Source organism: Jaculus jaculus, chromosome 3 (genome assembly GCF_020740685.1).
Source record: "Jaculus jaculus isolate mJacJac1 chromosome 3, mJacJac1.mat.Y.cur, whole genome shotgun sequence".
Classification (NCBI taxonomy): Eukaryota; Metazoa; Chordata; class Mammalia; order Rodentia; family Dipodidae; genus Jaculus; species Jaculus jaculus.
Window position 1 is genome coordinate 80,925,256 of NC_059104.1, and position 16,544 is coordinate 80,941,799.

The 16,544-nt window shown below is 45.7% G+C and overlaps 1 protein-coding gene across 1 annotated transcript in view; it reads right to left on the minus strand.

Annotated features, from left to right (window-relative positions):
- St14 (ST14 transmembrane serine protease matriptase) overlaps positions 1–16,544 on the minus strand; it is a 51,841-nt gene that overhangs the window by 17,928 nt on the left and 17,369 nt on the right. The window contains exons 2-7 of the mRNA XM_045144847.1: positions 7,190–7,349; positions 6,759–6,886; positions 6,469–6,539; positions 3,979–4,136; positions 3,770–3,805; positions 3,365–3,605 (exon numbers count right to left, since the gene is read on the minus strand). Of these exons, the coding sequence (XP_045000782.1) occupies positions 3,365–3,605; positions 3,770–3,805; positions 3,979–4,136; positions 6,469–6,539; positions 6,759–6,886; positions 7,190–7,349 (794 nt within the window). The remainder of the gene's footprint in view (positions 1–3,364; positions 3,606–3,769; positions 3,806–3,978; positions 4,137–6,468; positions 6,540–6,758; positions 6,887–7,189; positions 7,350–16,544) is intronic.

Genomic DNA, 16,544 nt, shown 5'->3' on the forward strand with positions numbered 1-16,544 from the left:
ACGCATCTGGAGTTCCTTTGCAGTGGCTAGAGGCCATGGTGTGCCCATTCTCTCTGTGTGTGTGCTTCTTTCTCTTTCTCTCAAATAAATAATTTTTTTAATTAAATATTTTTAGGAAGCCAGACATGGTGACGCACACCTTTAATCCCAGCACTTGGGAGGCAGAGGTAGGAGGATCACCATGAGTTCAAGGCTACCCTGAGATTACCAAGTGAATTCAGGTCAGCCTGGGCTGGAGAGAGACCCTACCTTGAATATACTCATATATTTAGGGCTAGAGAGATGGCTTAGTGGTTGAGGTACTTGCCTGCAAAGCTAAAGGACTCAGGTCCAATTTCCCAGGACCCATGTAAACCAGAGGCACAAGGTGGCACATGCATCTGGAGTTTTGTCTACAGCAGTTGGAGGCCTTGGCATACCCATTTACTCCCTCTGTATCTGCCCCTCTCTCTTTCAAATAAATAAATAAAAGTAAAATATCTTTTATAATTTATTTAAAAATTATGAACAGGGCTGGAGAAATGGCTTAACGGTTAAAGAGCTTGCCTGTAAAACCTGAAGGCCCAGGTTTGATTCCTCAGAACCCATTTAAGCCAGATGCACATGGTGGTGCATGCATTTAGAGTTTGTTTGCAGTGGCTAGTGGCCCTAGTGCACCCATTCATTTTTTTCTCTTTCTTTCAAGTAAATACATAAACATAACAAATAAATAAAAATCATGAGCAAACTCAGCAAGGAAAAAAATATATGTATATTAGACATGGTTCTCAGTGGCTGTTTTTGTCTGTCATTTGTTTGTTTATTAGTGGTGTAGCTGGTGAGCTAAGCCTCACTCATGCCAAGCAGGTGTTCTACCATGGAACTGCAGTCCCAGACTGTACATTTTTATCCACTGACTCATATTCTTTATGACCACTCAACAAAGCATACACATGCACAAGTACCACCATTGCACAGGTAAGTGCAATGAAACACAAAGAGGGTTAGTAACTTGTCAAGCTGCCATGGCTAATAAGTAGCAGGGCAGGAGTCCAAGACAACCAAGGAAAATGAGGCTTAGAGTCAGGGTAACTGAACTAAAAAGATGAGGTAGCAAAACTGAATGTATAATAAAATCCTCTCTCTTTTTGAGGTAGGGTCTTGCTATGATCTGGAATTCACTATGTAACCTTAGGGTGGGCCTGAACTCACAGCAGTCCTCCTACCTCTGCCTCCTGAGTGCTGGGATTAAAGGCATGCACCACCAAGCCTGGCTTAAAATCCTCTTTCTAAAGACTCATATGTGCACAAAAAAAAAAAAAAAATCCTGGAGGGGTCTGGAAAGATGGCTTAGTAGTCAAGATACTTGCCTGCAAAGCCTAAGGACCCAGGTTCAATTCCCCAGAACTCACATAAACCAGATGCAAGTTGTTTGCGGTAGCTAGAGGCCCTGGTGTGCCCAGATAATCTCTCTCTCTCTCTCTCTCTCTCTTTCTCTCTAATAAATAAACAAATATGAATTTTTTTAATTCTTGAAGGAGTAAACATCAAAAATCTAGCAATGGGGGATAGATAGATGGCTCAGTGGTTAAAGGCACTTGCTTACAAAACCTGACAGCCTGAGTTTGATTCCCCAGTACACACATAAAGCCAGATGCACAAAGTGGCACATCTGTCTGAAGTTCATTTGCAGTGACAACAGGTATGACCCTGCTCATTCTCTCTCTCACTCTCATAAATAAATAATTTAAAAAAATTTAATCTAGCTGAGCATGGTGGCACACGCCTTTAATCCCAGCACTTGGGAGGCAGAGTTAGGAGGATCGCCATGGGGCTGGCGTGATGGCTTAGTGGTTAAGGTGCTTCCTGCTGAGCTTAAAGACTCATGTTCAAATCTCCAGGTCCCACATAGCCAGGGGCACAAGGTGACACAAGTGCTCAAGGTCACACATGCACACAAGATGGTGCAAGCGTCTGGAGTTCTATTGCAGTGGCTGGAGACCCTGGTGTACCAATTCTCTCTCATAAAAACAAATAAATAAATAAAAGTCTAGCAATGTAGTGAAGAGTGAGTTATTTATTCTCTACTTGCTTATTGATTAGTTCTACATTTTTCCTTCTGGATTTCCTTTTACATTTTTTTGGTTTTTTTTGAGGTAGGGTCCTGTTTTACCCCAGGCTGACCTGGAACTCACTCTGTAGTCTCAGACTGGGCTTGAAATCACAGTGATTCTCCTTCCTCTGCTTCCTGAGTGCTGGGATTAAAGGCATGTATCACCACATCCATCTCCTTTTCCTTTTTTTTTTTTTTTTTTTTTTTGTTCATTTTTATTTATTTGAGAGTGTCAGACAGAGAGAGAAAGAGGCAGAGAGAGAGAGAGAGAGAGAGAGAGAATGGGTCCAGGGCCTTCATCCACTGCAAATGAACTCCAGATGCGTGCGCCCCTTGTGCATCTGGCTAACGTGGGTCCTGGGGAATCGAGCCTCAAACTGGGTTCCTTAGGCTTCACAGGCAAGTGCTTAATGGTTAAGCCATCTCTCCAGCCTTTTTCTTTTTGAGACAAGGGCTCATATTGGTAGCCCAGGCTGGCCTGGAACATAATCCAGTCAATTCTCCTGCCTCTTACCTCCAAAGTGAGTGCTGGAGCATACCCAGGTTGAAGTTTTTATTTTTGAATTGTGTATTTCTTTGTTATATATTTAACAGATGGGAAAGGTGCTTTGCCAAGAGGTCCTTGCTGTTAAACTCTATCAAACAATAGTTGTCTTGGTTTGGGTCTTGATTTTAGCCCATTGCTACAAAGAGTCTGGCCCACTACAGCAAAGAGACTCCAACCATTTCCCACAACAGTACCTCTGACAAGTATAGGAACTCTATCCTGACACCCCTTGTAGGAGGGGGTTAACAGGAACACTGTTTCAGGACTTTAACCCCAGTATTCGGGAGGCAGAGGTAGGATCGCTGTGAGTCTGAGGCCACCCTGAGACTACATAGTGAATTCCAAGTCAGCCTGGGCTAGAGTGAAACCCTACCTCGAAAAACAAAAAACAAAAAAAGAAAGAAAGAAAAAAGAAAACCTATCTTTTCCCACAGCAGGCCCCACATTCTCAAGAAAGTGCCCATGCAAGATTTGCCCCTGTGACCACACCACCTCACCACTGCCAAAGCTGAGGACTCTCCCCTGAGCCACTCACTGGAGCTTATGCTAAAGCATGCCCTTTGCAGCCTGCATGTTGCACAATGATCTGTGGCCAAAAGTCACGAACCGTATTCCCAAACCTACACCACAACTGGTTTAGGTGGCCCATCCCAGCAGGAGCAGTAGCTGCCAGACTCCTCCGGGTCAGGACCTTCAGGAGCTCCATTGCTCTCCAAGACACTTACCGCACCACAGTGTGGGGCTCCATGGGGCTCAGGGTGTCATACACCGTGACCAGGTCACTGTCATGCTCATCACAGGATGCAAGGTCAAAACTGCGGAAGGTGAGGCTCAGTATGGAGTCGGCGTCCCCCCGCAGAACCCACTGGCAGCGGGCATAAGCTGGGTAGGGACTGTCAGGGAAACCAGGGGTGGCGAAGCGTGTCAGCTCCCCAGCACGGGCATGAAGGGCAAAACTGCAGCTATCTGTAGAGGAGACACAACACAGAGCTGACTCTACTGGGCCAAGCATCAGGCCTAGCCCCACCCCCAAGATATCCATCCCAAGCTGCCCTGAGCCCGGGAGGAGGCAAGGAGGAGAAAGGCCACATCCCCCTTCTCTCCACCTAGGAATCAGATGTGACACTTACTGTCCTGAGTCCTCTGCAGCATTCTGGGGTCAGTGGCTAAAGAATGAGTAAGAGAACATTTCATTCTACTTCCTGCCTTCTGCTTCCTTATTACCCAAAGGGAAGTGCTAGCCAGCAAGCAGAGTCCCCCCCCCCATGCCCTGCATGTAGGAGCACTCGTCCCCCCAGCCCCACCCCTCATGCCCAGCCTTGGCCTGCCCCAGACTCACGAAAGGCCACCACTGAGGTCAATACAAAAGAGCGCTGTGCCCGCGCTTTTGGAGGCAACGTGATCACTCGCTCCTTCGCCATGGCCCGCTCCACCTCCTCCACCAGGGACTGTGGAACGCTAAACTCTGACCAGTAGTAGGCGATGACGCTGCCCTCGCTGGAGAGAGAGGCCAGCCTGAGTCAGAGGCCCTTGGGACGGACATTCACTGACTTTCTCCTACATCACCAAGACACACAGGGCAGCTCAGGCCACAGTGGGAGACCTCTGTGCACACAAAGGCTCCATCCCAGGCTCTCTGTGGTGCCTACCCACCTTGCCTCCTCCCTTCCCGTTTTCTTGGCATCACCCATAAACAAACATTCTCAGGCCAACTCAACTTTGGGAGTGAGGGAAGAAGCAATAGGCTTGAAATTTGGACATTTAGTTGGGCTCACAGAGTGCCAATAGCATCCTCCTAGTCTGACCCAGTCAGGGGAAGAAAACGCCACTGCCCCCCAACATTACAGAAGGAAGAGCCACTAGGTCAAGAAAAACAAAAGCACCTTAGAGCACGGTGCAGTAGCACACACCTGCAACCCCAGATACTTGAGAGGCTGAGCCAGGGGGTTGTAAGTTTGAGGAAAGCCTGGGCAACTTATAGAGAACATGCTTCAAAATAAAGTTAAAGAAAGGGCAATGGATGTTAACTCAGGCGTAGCTTGCTTAGTATCAATATGGCCCTGCAGTCAATTCACAGTGCCACAATACACACACACGCACACACACACTTACTTTGGGAACCAGAAATAGTGACTCTGCCTATAGTCTCAATTACTTGAGAGGATGAGGTAGGAGGGTCACTTGAGCTCACAAATTTGAGGCCAGCCTGAGCAATATACGGACACTTTGTCTTAAAAGAGGGGGCGGAACTGTTGGAGAACAGCTCAGTGGTACAGCACTTGCCTAGCTTATGCGAGCCCATGAATTTCATCCCCTTCATCGAAGAAAACAAAAACAAGCAAACACTTTGGGCATAAAATCTATTAAAAAGAAAAGAGGGGTTTGCAAACTGGCAAGAACATTCATGACCTCACAGTGGCTAATGTTACCTACACAAGACCTGCATAATAGAAGGAGGAAAAATGATGACATCAAAAATACAAGAGATGGCCGGGCGTGGTGGCGCACGCCTTTAATCCCAGCACTCAGGAGGCAGAGGTAGGAGGATTGCCGTGAGTTTGAGGCCACCCTGAGACTACATAGTGAATTCCAGGTCAGCCTGGGCTAGAGTGAGACCCTACCTCAAAAAAAAAAAAAAAAAATACAAGAGAACTGGGTGTGGTGGTGAGCACCTTTAATCTGAGCACTCACGAGGCAGAGGTAGGAGGATCGCCATGAGTTCAAGGACAACCTGAGACTACATAGTGAATTCCAGCTCAGCCTGGGCTAGAGCAAGACCCTACCTCAAAAAACCAAAAAATTAGGGCTGGAGAGATGGCTTAGCAGTATGGTGCATGCCTGTGACGCCTAAGGACCCAAATTCAATTCTCCAGGTCCTATGTAAGCCATATGTACATGGTGGCGCAAGCATCTGGAGTTCACTTGCAGTGGCTAGAGGCCCTGGCGTGCCCATTCTCACTTTCTCTTTCTCTCCCCCTGCCCTCTCTCTGTCTCTAATAAATATTTTAAAAAAAAAAATTAAAATAAGAGCCGGGCGTGGTGGCGCATACCGTTAATCCCAGCACAGGTAGGAGAATCACTGTGAGTTTGAGGCTACCCTGAGACTACATAGTGAATTCCAGGTCAGCCTGAGCTAGAGTGAAACCCTACCTCGAAAAAAAAAAAAAAATTATAATTAAGTGTGTTTATGCCAGGCATGGTGGCTCATACCTTTAATCCCAGCACTCAAGGGGCAGAGATAGGAGGATCAAAGTGAGTTTGAGGCCAATCTGGGACTATATAATGAGTTTCAGGTCATCCTGGGCTAGAGTGAGACCCTAACTCAAAAAGCCAAAAATTAAAAAGAAGTGTGTTTGCATGGAAGTTTTCCCAGGCATCCAAATTTCTTCAAATAACACTTTAGAAAATCACTATGCTGAGGCTAGAGAACTGGCTCAGTGGCAGAGTCCTGCCCAGTACAGGAATGAGGGCCCTGGGTTTAATTCCTCAGCACCCACATAAACATCTGGGTGTGACCACCCATGCCCGTAATCCCAGTCCTGTGGGGAATAGAGAAAGAAACAAGCGGATGAACAACAAGGGAGAGAAACTTGATATTCTCCTCCCCTCTGCATGCACATGCAAGGGACATGCATCTGCACACACTAGTATATACACCGTACAGACCACCACCATACACCACACCACACATACTACACACACACACACACACACACACACACACACACACAAAAGAAAATCACTAAGTCACTTGCACAAAGGACACAGATCCCACTCCCAGACAGTCCAAGGCCCATGCCACCCAAACTATGCCCCGCACCGCACCTACCTGAAGGCAGTTACAGCTGACGTCTTATGGTAGGGCCCCAGGACAGGGACTCCGCTGTATAACAGCTTCAGCTGAAGGAGGGGATAAAGCTCACAAAAAGCCAAAGAGCAAAACCTCTTCCCCCAAACCCAGGCTGCTCAAAATACAAGAGAAACGAGTTGGAAAGAAGCCCAGGGGTTTCCCTCCTAAGACCCCTGCTAGGTCAACCCCACCTCAGCCCAGGAACCTAGTAGGGCTGGGAGTGTCAGGCAGACAGGCCAGGGACCCCTTCATCCAGCGACTGGACTCACCGCTTCCTTGACCTTGCTGGCCAGGCTTATAAACTCCGTGGAGTTTGAGTTCTCATAGGCATCCAGAAAGTTCTCATTTGTGATCCTCAGGTAGCCATTGAAGACCTTCTGCACCCGCATATTCCGGTCTGCTAGAGGTCAGGAGGTGGTCAGGGACAGTGATGTGTCTCCACCTGCTCTGCCCTACTGCCCTCAGCTGAAAGGAGAATGCCAGGAGGGGCCAGCTCTGCCCTGCCCTTCATCACTCCCCATTATGGCTTAAAAAGACCCAGCAAGACAGTGCCAAGACCCCTTCCCACACCTTGCCCTCCACCCACTCTCGTTCCCTTCCTCAGTTTCTTTCTTGGTCCATCACAGGTTGTCCACCAAAGGAGGAAGGACAGCCACCACCATGTGTCACCTTTCCCAGAGCCAACTCCCACTGTACTCACACTGGAAGTGCCACACCAGAAAGCCAGCCACGAGTGAAAGCAGGAGGAAGACGACCAGCAAGGCCACCAGCACCACCCAGCGCCTGGGGCCCCGCTTCTCCACCTTCTTGGCATTGTTCGCTGGCAGGAACTCCACACCCTCCTCAAAGCCATTCATGTTCTGAAGACAGAAAGACACAGCAGGACTCAGAAACTCCCCCACAACAGCCTTCTGGCCAGCTCTGAATGGACAGCGACACTTAGTAGGTCCAGCTTGAGGGATCCAGGGCTGGGCAGGGCACCTAACAGCACAAGGACTTTGTGCCTGAGTGTCTACTCCCAGACACAAAGTGCCACCCAACAGGAGGATAGGAAGATACTTCCATCCATATGCCAGCAGCCAGATGGCCACAACCACAGGACAATGAAAAGGAGTAGCAGGCCTGCCTAGCCCAGCACTGAGGGTCCGACTTTTGACCCAGAGTGATGTCCAGGTGTGGGGAGAGCAGGCCTGGCCAGAACCATGCTGATACTGCCTCTGCCTGTGGAGTGCTGAGCGTGACTGGCCTCTGGAGAAACTTCTAAGACCAGCTCCACCGGCACCACACACAATCCTGTTAGATTCAATCCCCTTGGTCACCCAGGCCAGGAGCACATGGGCAGCACTGAAACTGCCCTGGCCATGGATGAACCAGCCAAGAAGAAAAGGGCAGCAAGTCCTGATGGCTCTGTAGTGCCTCTAGAAACGAACCGCTGCTTTTCCCTGTAGGGTCCCTGCCCAGGACCACAAGGCCAGGAGGGACAGCCAGGCCCATACTCAGAGCACAAATGCAAACCTTGCCACAGACAGATGGCAGCTTCCCCACTGGGGAGCTGAAGGATGAAGAGGGCACAGTATGGAAAGGGGCCAGGGTGAGTGTCCCTGGCTCTGTGACGAACTTCTATCTCACATGCTAGCACTTGAGGGCCCCGCGCTCCTCCCATGCAGAACTGCCTGACTCAGCCACGCCAGGGAGGCCTGCAAAGAAAGCAACAGCCCCACTCCAAATTCCTCATGCTTTCCTCTTCTTCTGGTGGTTTCCTCACATTGTATTATATGTTTGAACAGATATTTCTTTATTTGTCATTTCTACACTATCAACGCTACTATGACAGACCCCCATCGCCTCCTGCCATGTTGGAATCCTTATGTCTCTGAGTTTAGTCTCCTAATTGCATATGTTACTGTCTTTAGCTAATAGCACACACAGAAGCATACCCCAGGGGCAGCTGCTAAGCAAGCATTCATGCTGTTTGTTCCAGAATTTCTACACCACATGCCAGTACCACTATTTAGATTCACCTGTTTCACATATCAACTGATTTCCTACTTAAATAATGGGGAATTTTCAACAGCTTTTTAAATTATTTATTCATTTGAGAGAAAGAGAAAAAGGCAGAAGAATAAGCATGTCAGGGCCTCTAGCAGCTGCAAATGAACTTGACTCATGCGCCACTTTGTGCATCTGGCCTACATGGGTCATGAGAATTCAAACCTGGGTCCTTTGCCTTTATAGGCAAGTGCTTTAACCACTAAGCAATCTCTCCAGCCAGATAATGAGGATTTTAACATCAGTCCTTCCTTTTCTCTCCCTTATTTTCCCAAAAGTTGAAAAGTGGTAGCATCGAGTTTAAAAAAATAAAAAACAAAATTATATCCTGCTGAGGGTGGTAGCACTATGTAATCCCAGCACTCATCAGGCAGAAGCAAGAGATCACTAGTTTGAAGCTGGCCTGGGTTACATAGCAAATAGCTAGCCTGAGCTATGTAACCAACCCTATCTCTAAATAAATAAACAAACCAAAAGTACAGCCATAAATGCTTTCATTTTTTTATTTGTTTGGGTTTTTAAAATATTTTTATGTATTTGCAAGCAGAGAGAGAGAGAGAGAAGGAGGAGGGAGCACATACCAGGGCATCTAGCCGCTATAAACAAACTCCACATGCATGCACCACCTTGTGTATCTGCTTTATGTGGTACTAGAGAACTAAATCGGGCTCATTCGGCTTTGTAGGCAAGTGTCTTAACCACTGAACCATCTCTTCAGCCCTATTTGTTTAGTTTTTTTGAGGCAAGGTTTCGGCACAGGCTGACCTGGAATGCACAGCAATCTTTATGCCTCAGCCTCCAAAGTGCTAGGATTAAAGAAGTGAGCTAATATGCTCAGTGTGGTGGTTTGATTCAGGTGTCCCCCATTAATTTAGGTGTTAACAGATTAGGTTCCCAGCTGATGGAGATTTGGGAATTAACGCCACCTATAGGGAGTGTTTTGTTGGGAGTGGGCTTATGGGTATTATAGCCAGTGTCCCCTTGCCAGTGTTTGGCACACTTTCTTGCTGCTATGGTATTCCTATGTTGGCCAGGGGGTGATGCCCACTCTCTGCTCATGCCATCGTTTTCCCAGCCATTGTGGAGCTTCCCCTCGAGTCTGTAAGCCAAAATAAATCTCTTGTTCCCACAAGCTGCTTTTGGTTGGCTGATTTCTACCAGCAATGCGAACCTGACTGCAACACTTGGCTTTTCATTATTTTTATTATTAGACTGTAGAAATATTGTTAATTATTATGTTTCATTTTCTTTTTTTAAATTTTTTTGTTTATTTCTTTATTTATTTGAGAGCAACAGACAGAGAGAGAAAGAGGCAGACAGAGAGAGAGAGAGAAAGAGAATGGGCGTGCCAGGGCCTCCAGCCACTGTGAACAAACTCCAGATGCATGCGTCCCCTTGTGCATCTGGCTAACATGGGTCCTGGGGAATCAAGCCTTGAACCAGGGTCCTTAGGCTTCACAGGCAAGCGCTTAACTGCTAAGCCATTTCTCCTTTTATTGGGCTCTCCCAACAGTTGGGCTATTTAGATCTTTCTGTGATATGCTTTGACCAATCTTCTGGCTGAAATGATTTAAATTCAGCCATTAGCATTCTAGAACAGGTAGAAGAATAAAATTCATTGCCCTTCATTCTACTCTTTACTACAGCCTTCATTCCTCGGACCTAGTGTCCTCAAGGGTAGATGTTCTCATTCAGTTTCTCCCAACTTTTTTTTATGGGGGGAGGGGAGAGGAGGGGGGTTCTGAGGTAGGTCTCACTCTAGCCCAGGCTGACTTGGAATTCACTATGTAGTCTCAGGGTGGCCTCAGACTCATAGTGATCCTCCTACCACTGCCTTCCAAGTGCTGGGATGAAAGGCATGTGCCACTGCACTTAGCTTTCTCCCAACTATTATTCTTCCCATCTACTGTGGGGTCTGCAGGGGTAGATGTCTTTGTGCTTGGGTGGAAGTGAGGTTTTAAAGATTTTAAACTACACATTTCCCCATCTTATCTATAAGACCTAAGCTTTCAAGGGCTGGAGATGTGGTTTAGTGACAAAGTGCTTGCCTAGCACTCATGAGTCCTTACAAACAAACACATAATTCCACAGCCCAATTCTTGAACTACAGAGAAAGATAAATGAAAAAGTATAAATAGGGCTGAAGTGGTTAAGGCATTTGCCTGCAAAGCCAAAGGACCCAGGTTCTATTCCCCAAGACCCACGTTAGCCAGATGCACAAGGTAGCACATACCTCGGGAGTTCATTTATAGTGGCTGGAGGCCCTGGCGTGCCCATTCTCTTTCTCTCTGTCAAATAAATAAATAAAAATTTTAAAAATGTATATTTTTTAGATAGTATAAATAACTAAAATATTATGATGAAATCCTAGAACACTAAAAATAAAGAGTACATGCTCCATCCTCTCACACACTCCATTATACTTTTGTCACCATTTAGTGTTTTTGCATATGTGTAGTTATATGTATGTAGTATGATGTGTGTGGTATATACACATGTATGTGCAGATGTGGCACCCCATGAGCATGTGTGCAGAAGCCACAGGAGAACACTGGTGTTCCCCCTCCATCACTTCCTGTTTCTGGTCCTTACAGGACTTGGGTTACAGGCATGAGTGGCCATGCCCAGCTGCTTATGTGGGTGCCGGTGAAGGCATCAAGCTTGGGCAGTCTTGAGCTCCCTCAGGTCCTAACACTTGGCATTGGGATTTCTCTTAACACTGAGTCACCTCTCCAGTCCCACCATTTAGTTCTTTTCTGGAAATGTTTTAAACTTACTCTTGTAGACCTTCCTTTGAATTTTTAAAAATTGATTAACTGAGGTTTAACTGACACAACATAAACTGTGCATATCTAAAGTATACAGAATCATGCACTGTTATAGTTTGAATCTGAAATGTTCCCATGGGCTTTCAACACTTGTTTTCCAGTATAGAAAGGCCAAAGAACCACTGATAGGTGGGTCCTAGTTAGTGAAAGTGGGTCATTAGGGGTGGGCCTTTGAAAATTATAGCCTGGACCCTGGTTTTCGTTTTGCTTTCTGCTTCCTGGTTCACCATGACATGAACAGCATCTGCCTCAAAGTCCTACCACCATAAACTGTTTCACAAAACATTCCCTATCATGATGGACAGAAACACACTAAAAATCCTGAACCAAGGGCTGGAGAGATGCCTTAGCAGTTAAGGTGTTTGCCTGCAAAGCCTAACAAGTTCAATTCCCCAGTACCCACATAAAGACAGTGGAATGTTCATCTGGAGTTCGTTTGCAGGGGCTGGGAGCCCTGCCATGCCTATTCTTTCTCTTTCTCTCTCTCTCTCTCTCTCTCTCTCTCTCTCTCTCTCTCTCTCTCTCTCTCTCTCTCTCTCTCTCTCTTCTCTGTATCTCTGTCTGCTTGCAGAGGAAGGGAGGGAGGGAAAATCCTGAGCCAAGATGCACTAAGTGGTGTGGTTCATGCATCTGAAGTCTGTTTGCAGGGGCAGGAGGCCTAGCACACCCATTCCCTCCCACTCTTTCTCTCTGTCATAAATAACGATTAAGGGCTAGGGAGATGTTTTAGTGCTAAGGCACTTGCCTGTGAAGCCTAAGGACCCAAATTTGATTCCCCAGTACCCATATAAGCCAGATGTACAAGGTGGCACAGCATATGGAGTTTGTTTGAAGTGGCTAGAGGCCCTGGCACACCCATATTCTCTCTCTCAAAAATAAATATTTTTTTAAATTAAGAAAGTTAAACATTCCTGAGTCAATATACACCTTTCCTCCCTTAAATTATTTCTGCCAAATATTTTAATCACAGCAATACAAAGCTAACTAATACAAGCAAAAACCTATGTATCCATGAAATGACCATCACAGTCAAAATAATGAATATGCCACCATCTTCAAAGGTTTCCTCCTGGGCCCTCCCTCTTGTTTGACCTTGATTCCCTTTCCTATTCCCAAGCAGTCACTTACCCATTTGTTGCTCACTAAAGATTATATTGCTTCTTCTAGAACGTTATGCTGATGGAATGGCATGGTAAGTATTCTTTCTAGTCATACATAGTTCTATGACATGTTAACAATACTGCCCATGCTCCACTGAATTACCTTTGCAGCCTTGTCAAATAACAGCTATTCATATCATTGTAGGCCTATATTTAATCTGTTCCATTAATCTGTTTGTCAATCTTTATGTTACCATCTATAGTCAGCATTTTTGTAGCTTTGTATATCAAAAAAAAAAGTTATTGAAATAGTGAGTTTAGTAAGGTTGCAGAACTCAAGATCAATATACAGAAATCAATTGTATTTCTGTATTTTGGCAATGAAAAGAATTACTACTTATGATAGCGCCAAGCAGGTCTTCTGAGGAGCAAACTTGCTGGAAGATGAACACTGACCAAACACTGTGGGAGAGAAATTTTAGAAGACATAAATTGAGTAATGAATGAATCAAGGGCATGGACTTGGAAGATCCAATACTATTAAGTATCCTCAAATTTATACATGATTCAATGCAATCTTGACCAAAAATTTTAGCAGGCTTTTTATAATCACTAATTGGCTGACTGAAACTCACATGGAAATGGAAATGTCCTGGAAAAAGAACAAAATCTGCTGACTCACATGACATGACTTCAAGGCTAATTATAAAAGCAATGATTTTTTTTTATAATTTCAGAAGTCCTATATTTCATGTTTAAGAATGATGTTAACCATGTTTGGTGGTTCATGTCTTTAACCTCAGCACTGGGGAGGCTGAGGTAAGAGGATTTCTATAAGTTCAAGGCCAGTCTGGGTGACAGAGCGAGTTCTAGGTCAGCCTGGGCTACAGTGAGACCCTACCTCAAAAAAGAAAACAGAGGGCTAGAGAGATGGCTTATCAGTTAAGGCACTTGCCTGCGAAGCCTAAGGACCTAGTTTTGATTCCCTAGAACCCTGTAAGCCAGATACACATGGTGGTGTATGTGTCTGGAGTTTGTTTGCAGTAGCTAGAGGACCTGGTATGGTGAAAAAGAAAACCTAGAAAGAGGAGAATGTTTTTATTGCTTGAAGGGCACCCATTTGAATGATTCTTGCTTACTATCTAAATGCACTACCTTCTTGCTCTTTTTTTAAAGCTGTGACAGTTTTGTTTTAGTTTGTGATTTTTTTTCAGACTACAAGTTTTCTTTAGGCTTTTGTTATCCCATCACATTTAGGAATGAAAACCACAAAGATGTCAGCTTCACAATCTGAACGGACTGTGTTTAACTAAACTGTTATGAGGACTGGAGATATGGCTCAACGGTTAAAGGCACTTGCTTGCAAAGCCTGACAGCCCAGGTTGGATTCCCCAGTACCCATGTAAAGCCAGATGTGCAAAGTGGCTCATGCATCTGGAGTTCATTTGCAATGGCAGGAGGCCTCGGTGTGCCCAAACTCACTCTCTTTCTCTGTCTCTCAAAAAAAAAAAAATTATTAAATAGTACTTTATTGTATTGATATGTACTTTTATTTTGCAGAGTTATCTCCCAACTATGTTTTCCCTTGACCCTCACAATAACACTAGGAATCATTCAAGACTATCACACTACCACCCCAACTTACAGTGAAGGCAGAGAGGAATGACGCTTCTGCAAAGACATACTGCACGTGGCAGCAGATTCAAGGCTGATGTGGTTTTCTGCCTCCCAGTGTGGCCACTTTCCAGAACATAGGAAGCAAGTATAATTCTAGGGCTCTACTCAACCCAGAAATAACTGCTTAATCAGTAACTTGCCCACTCCCTTTTACAACCCTAGTGCTCAGCTCCGTTTTATTTTGGGTGTGCAAGAGATCATTTTACCTAACCCCACCATTTTATTGATAAGGAAACTGAGGCTGAGCAAAAGGGAGGATCCTGCCCAAGGTCACAGGTAGTTAGCTGATATAGCAAAGTTGGGGAAAAAGCCAAGGCAGGGTGTCGGGTATATGTGTGCTTGGCCCTGGAGCCCACTGTAGGGTGCAGGCAGGGAGGAGAGGATGGTAAAGGTAGCCCTGTCCACTCTGTTTTCACTGCACACATCATTTCTACAGTCAGAGTGCACAAAAGAGAAGGTACACCTGTGCCTGCTTCCGCCTCTGGTTCTCTTCCTTTAAAGTAAACACATCAGCAGCAGATGCCAAACAGCGCTGGGAAAGCAGGTACGCGTTCACCACAGAGGCCGGTACCCACTGGCTCCAGCTGGACGTTGGCAGTGTAGCCAGAAACACACCGCTGCTCTAGGCCTCTGGGACAAAAGAGCATGGAATGACTTCTAGAAGGATATTTGGAATGAAGGGCTTGGAATGTGTACCCAGTACAGACCCTGGAACAGGAGAGAGCCTGGTGAGGCAGATGACACCAGATTACTGCCATTCCCACTCAACTTCCTGGGAGCAGGGTCCAGAAAGCCAGGAGGAAAAACAAATGTAGCAAGCAGACACCCAGGAACAGACTCATTTTCAGTTATTTAGGCTCACTCGTACAAGTGCTGCGTCTGCTCCTGTGACCAATACTTGCCAAATGAGCAACAGCTCAGTTGGTTTAGTGGTTGCCATACAAGCATGAGGGCCTGAGTAGGGATCCCGGCAGCCAAGTAAAAGCCCAGAGGAGTGGTGTGTGCCTGATTCCTAGGGCTCAGTGACTAGTTAGCCTAGCGGAATCTGTGAGCCCTGGGTTCAGTGAATAGCCCTGTCTTAATAAAAGGTGGAGAGTGATTGAGAAAGATACCCAAAGTCAACCACAGACCTCCACATCCATAAAAGAAAAATAACAATAAAAACTTGATATAAGGAGGAATCAAAGGTATATTTTATTTGCTGGGATAAGAAACAGCCTTCCGGGTATGGTGGTGCACGCCTTTAATCCCAGCACTCAGGAGGCAGTGGTAGAAGCACTGCAGAGAGTTCAAGGCCACCCTGAGACCACAGAGTGAATCCAGGTCAGCTTGGGCCAGAGCAAGACCCTGCCTCAAAAAAAAAGAAAGAAAGAAAAGAAAAAGAACCAGCCTTGTCCCACAGTGACTACCATAACCCCACTGAAGAAAGCTGCAGGGACAAGAGGATCGTGTGTGTGTGTGTGTGTGTGTGTGTGTGTGTGTGTGTGTGTAAAGAAGAAAAGGTGGGAGGGAATTACCATGGGATATATTTTATAATCATGGAAAATGTTAATAAAAATTAAAAAAAAAAAGAAGAAAAAGGTACAGCCTTGCAGTCACCCTACTCTCAGTAGGTAGAAACTAACCATGGCTGAAAGCTAAATGCTGAACCAACAAAACTGTTCAAATTAACTAAAGGGCCCTCCCACTGAGAGACTCTCTTTCCTGGTTTCCACATTGATGGCACCTCTGGGTCCAAGATCAGCAAATCCAAAGCAATGATTTGTCATTGGTAGCTCAAAGCATAGTCCTTGTTAGAGAAAAGCAACTACTAAATGACTCAACATTTATAAACACCAAAAACATGGGGCTGGAGAGATGCCCTAATAGTTAAGGCACTTGTCTGTGAAGTCTAAGGACCCAAGTTCAATTCCCCAGTACCCACATAAGCCAGATGTACAAGGTGGTGCATGCATCTAGAGTTCATTTGCAGTGGCTAGAGGCCCTGGTTCATTCTCTCTCTCTCTTTTTCTCTCTCTCTCCCATTCAAATAAATAAATAAATAATAAAACATTTTAAAAAAACACTACTAACTATGGAGGGAAGATCACAATTGAGAGACCAAAATGAGAAGAGGTCCCTATCAGGAAATTTCTATACTTCAAACCTGGTCCAGAAAGCATCACTAATAACACCATAAAAGGTAATAGGGGGTGGCGAGATGGCTCATCAGTTAAAGGTGCTTGCTTGCAAAACTTCCTGGCCCGGGGTTCTATTCCCCAGTACCCACATAAGTGAGATTCAAAAACAGGAGCATGCATTTGGGGTTCATGTACAGAGGCAAGAGACCCTGGCATTCCCATACTTTCTCTCCCTCTGTTTCTCTCTCTCTCTCTTTCTCTCTCTGTTTCCCTATCTATCT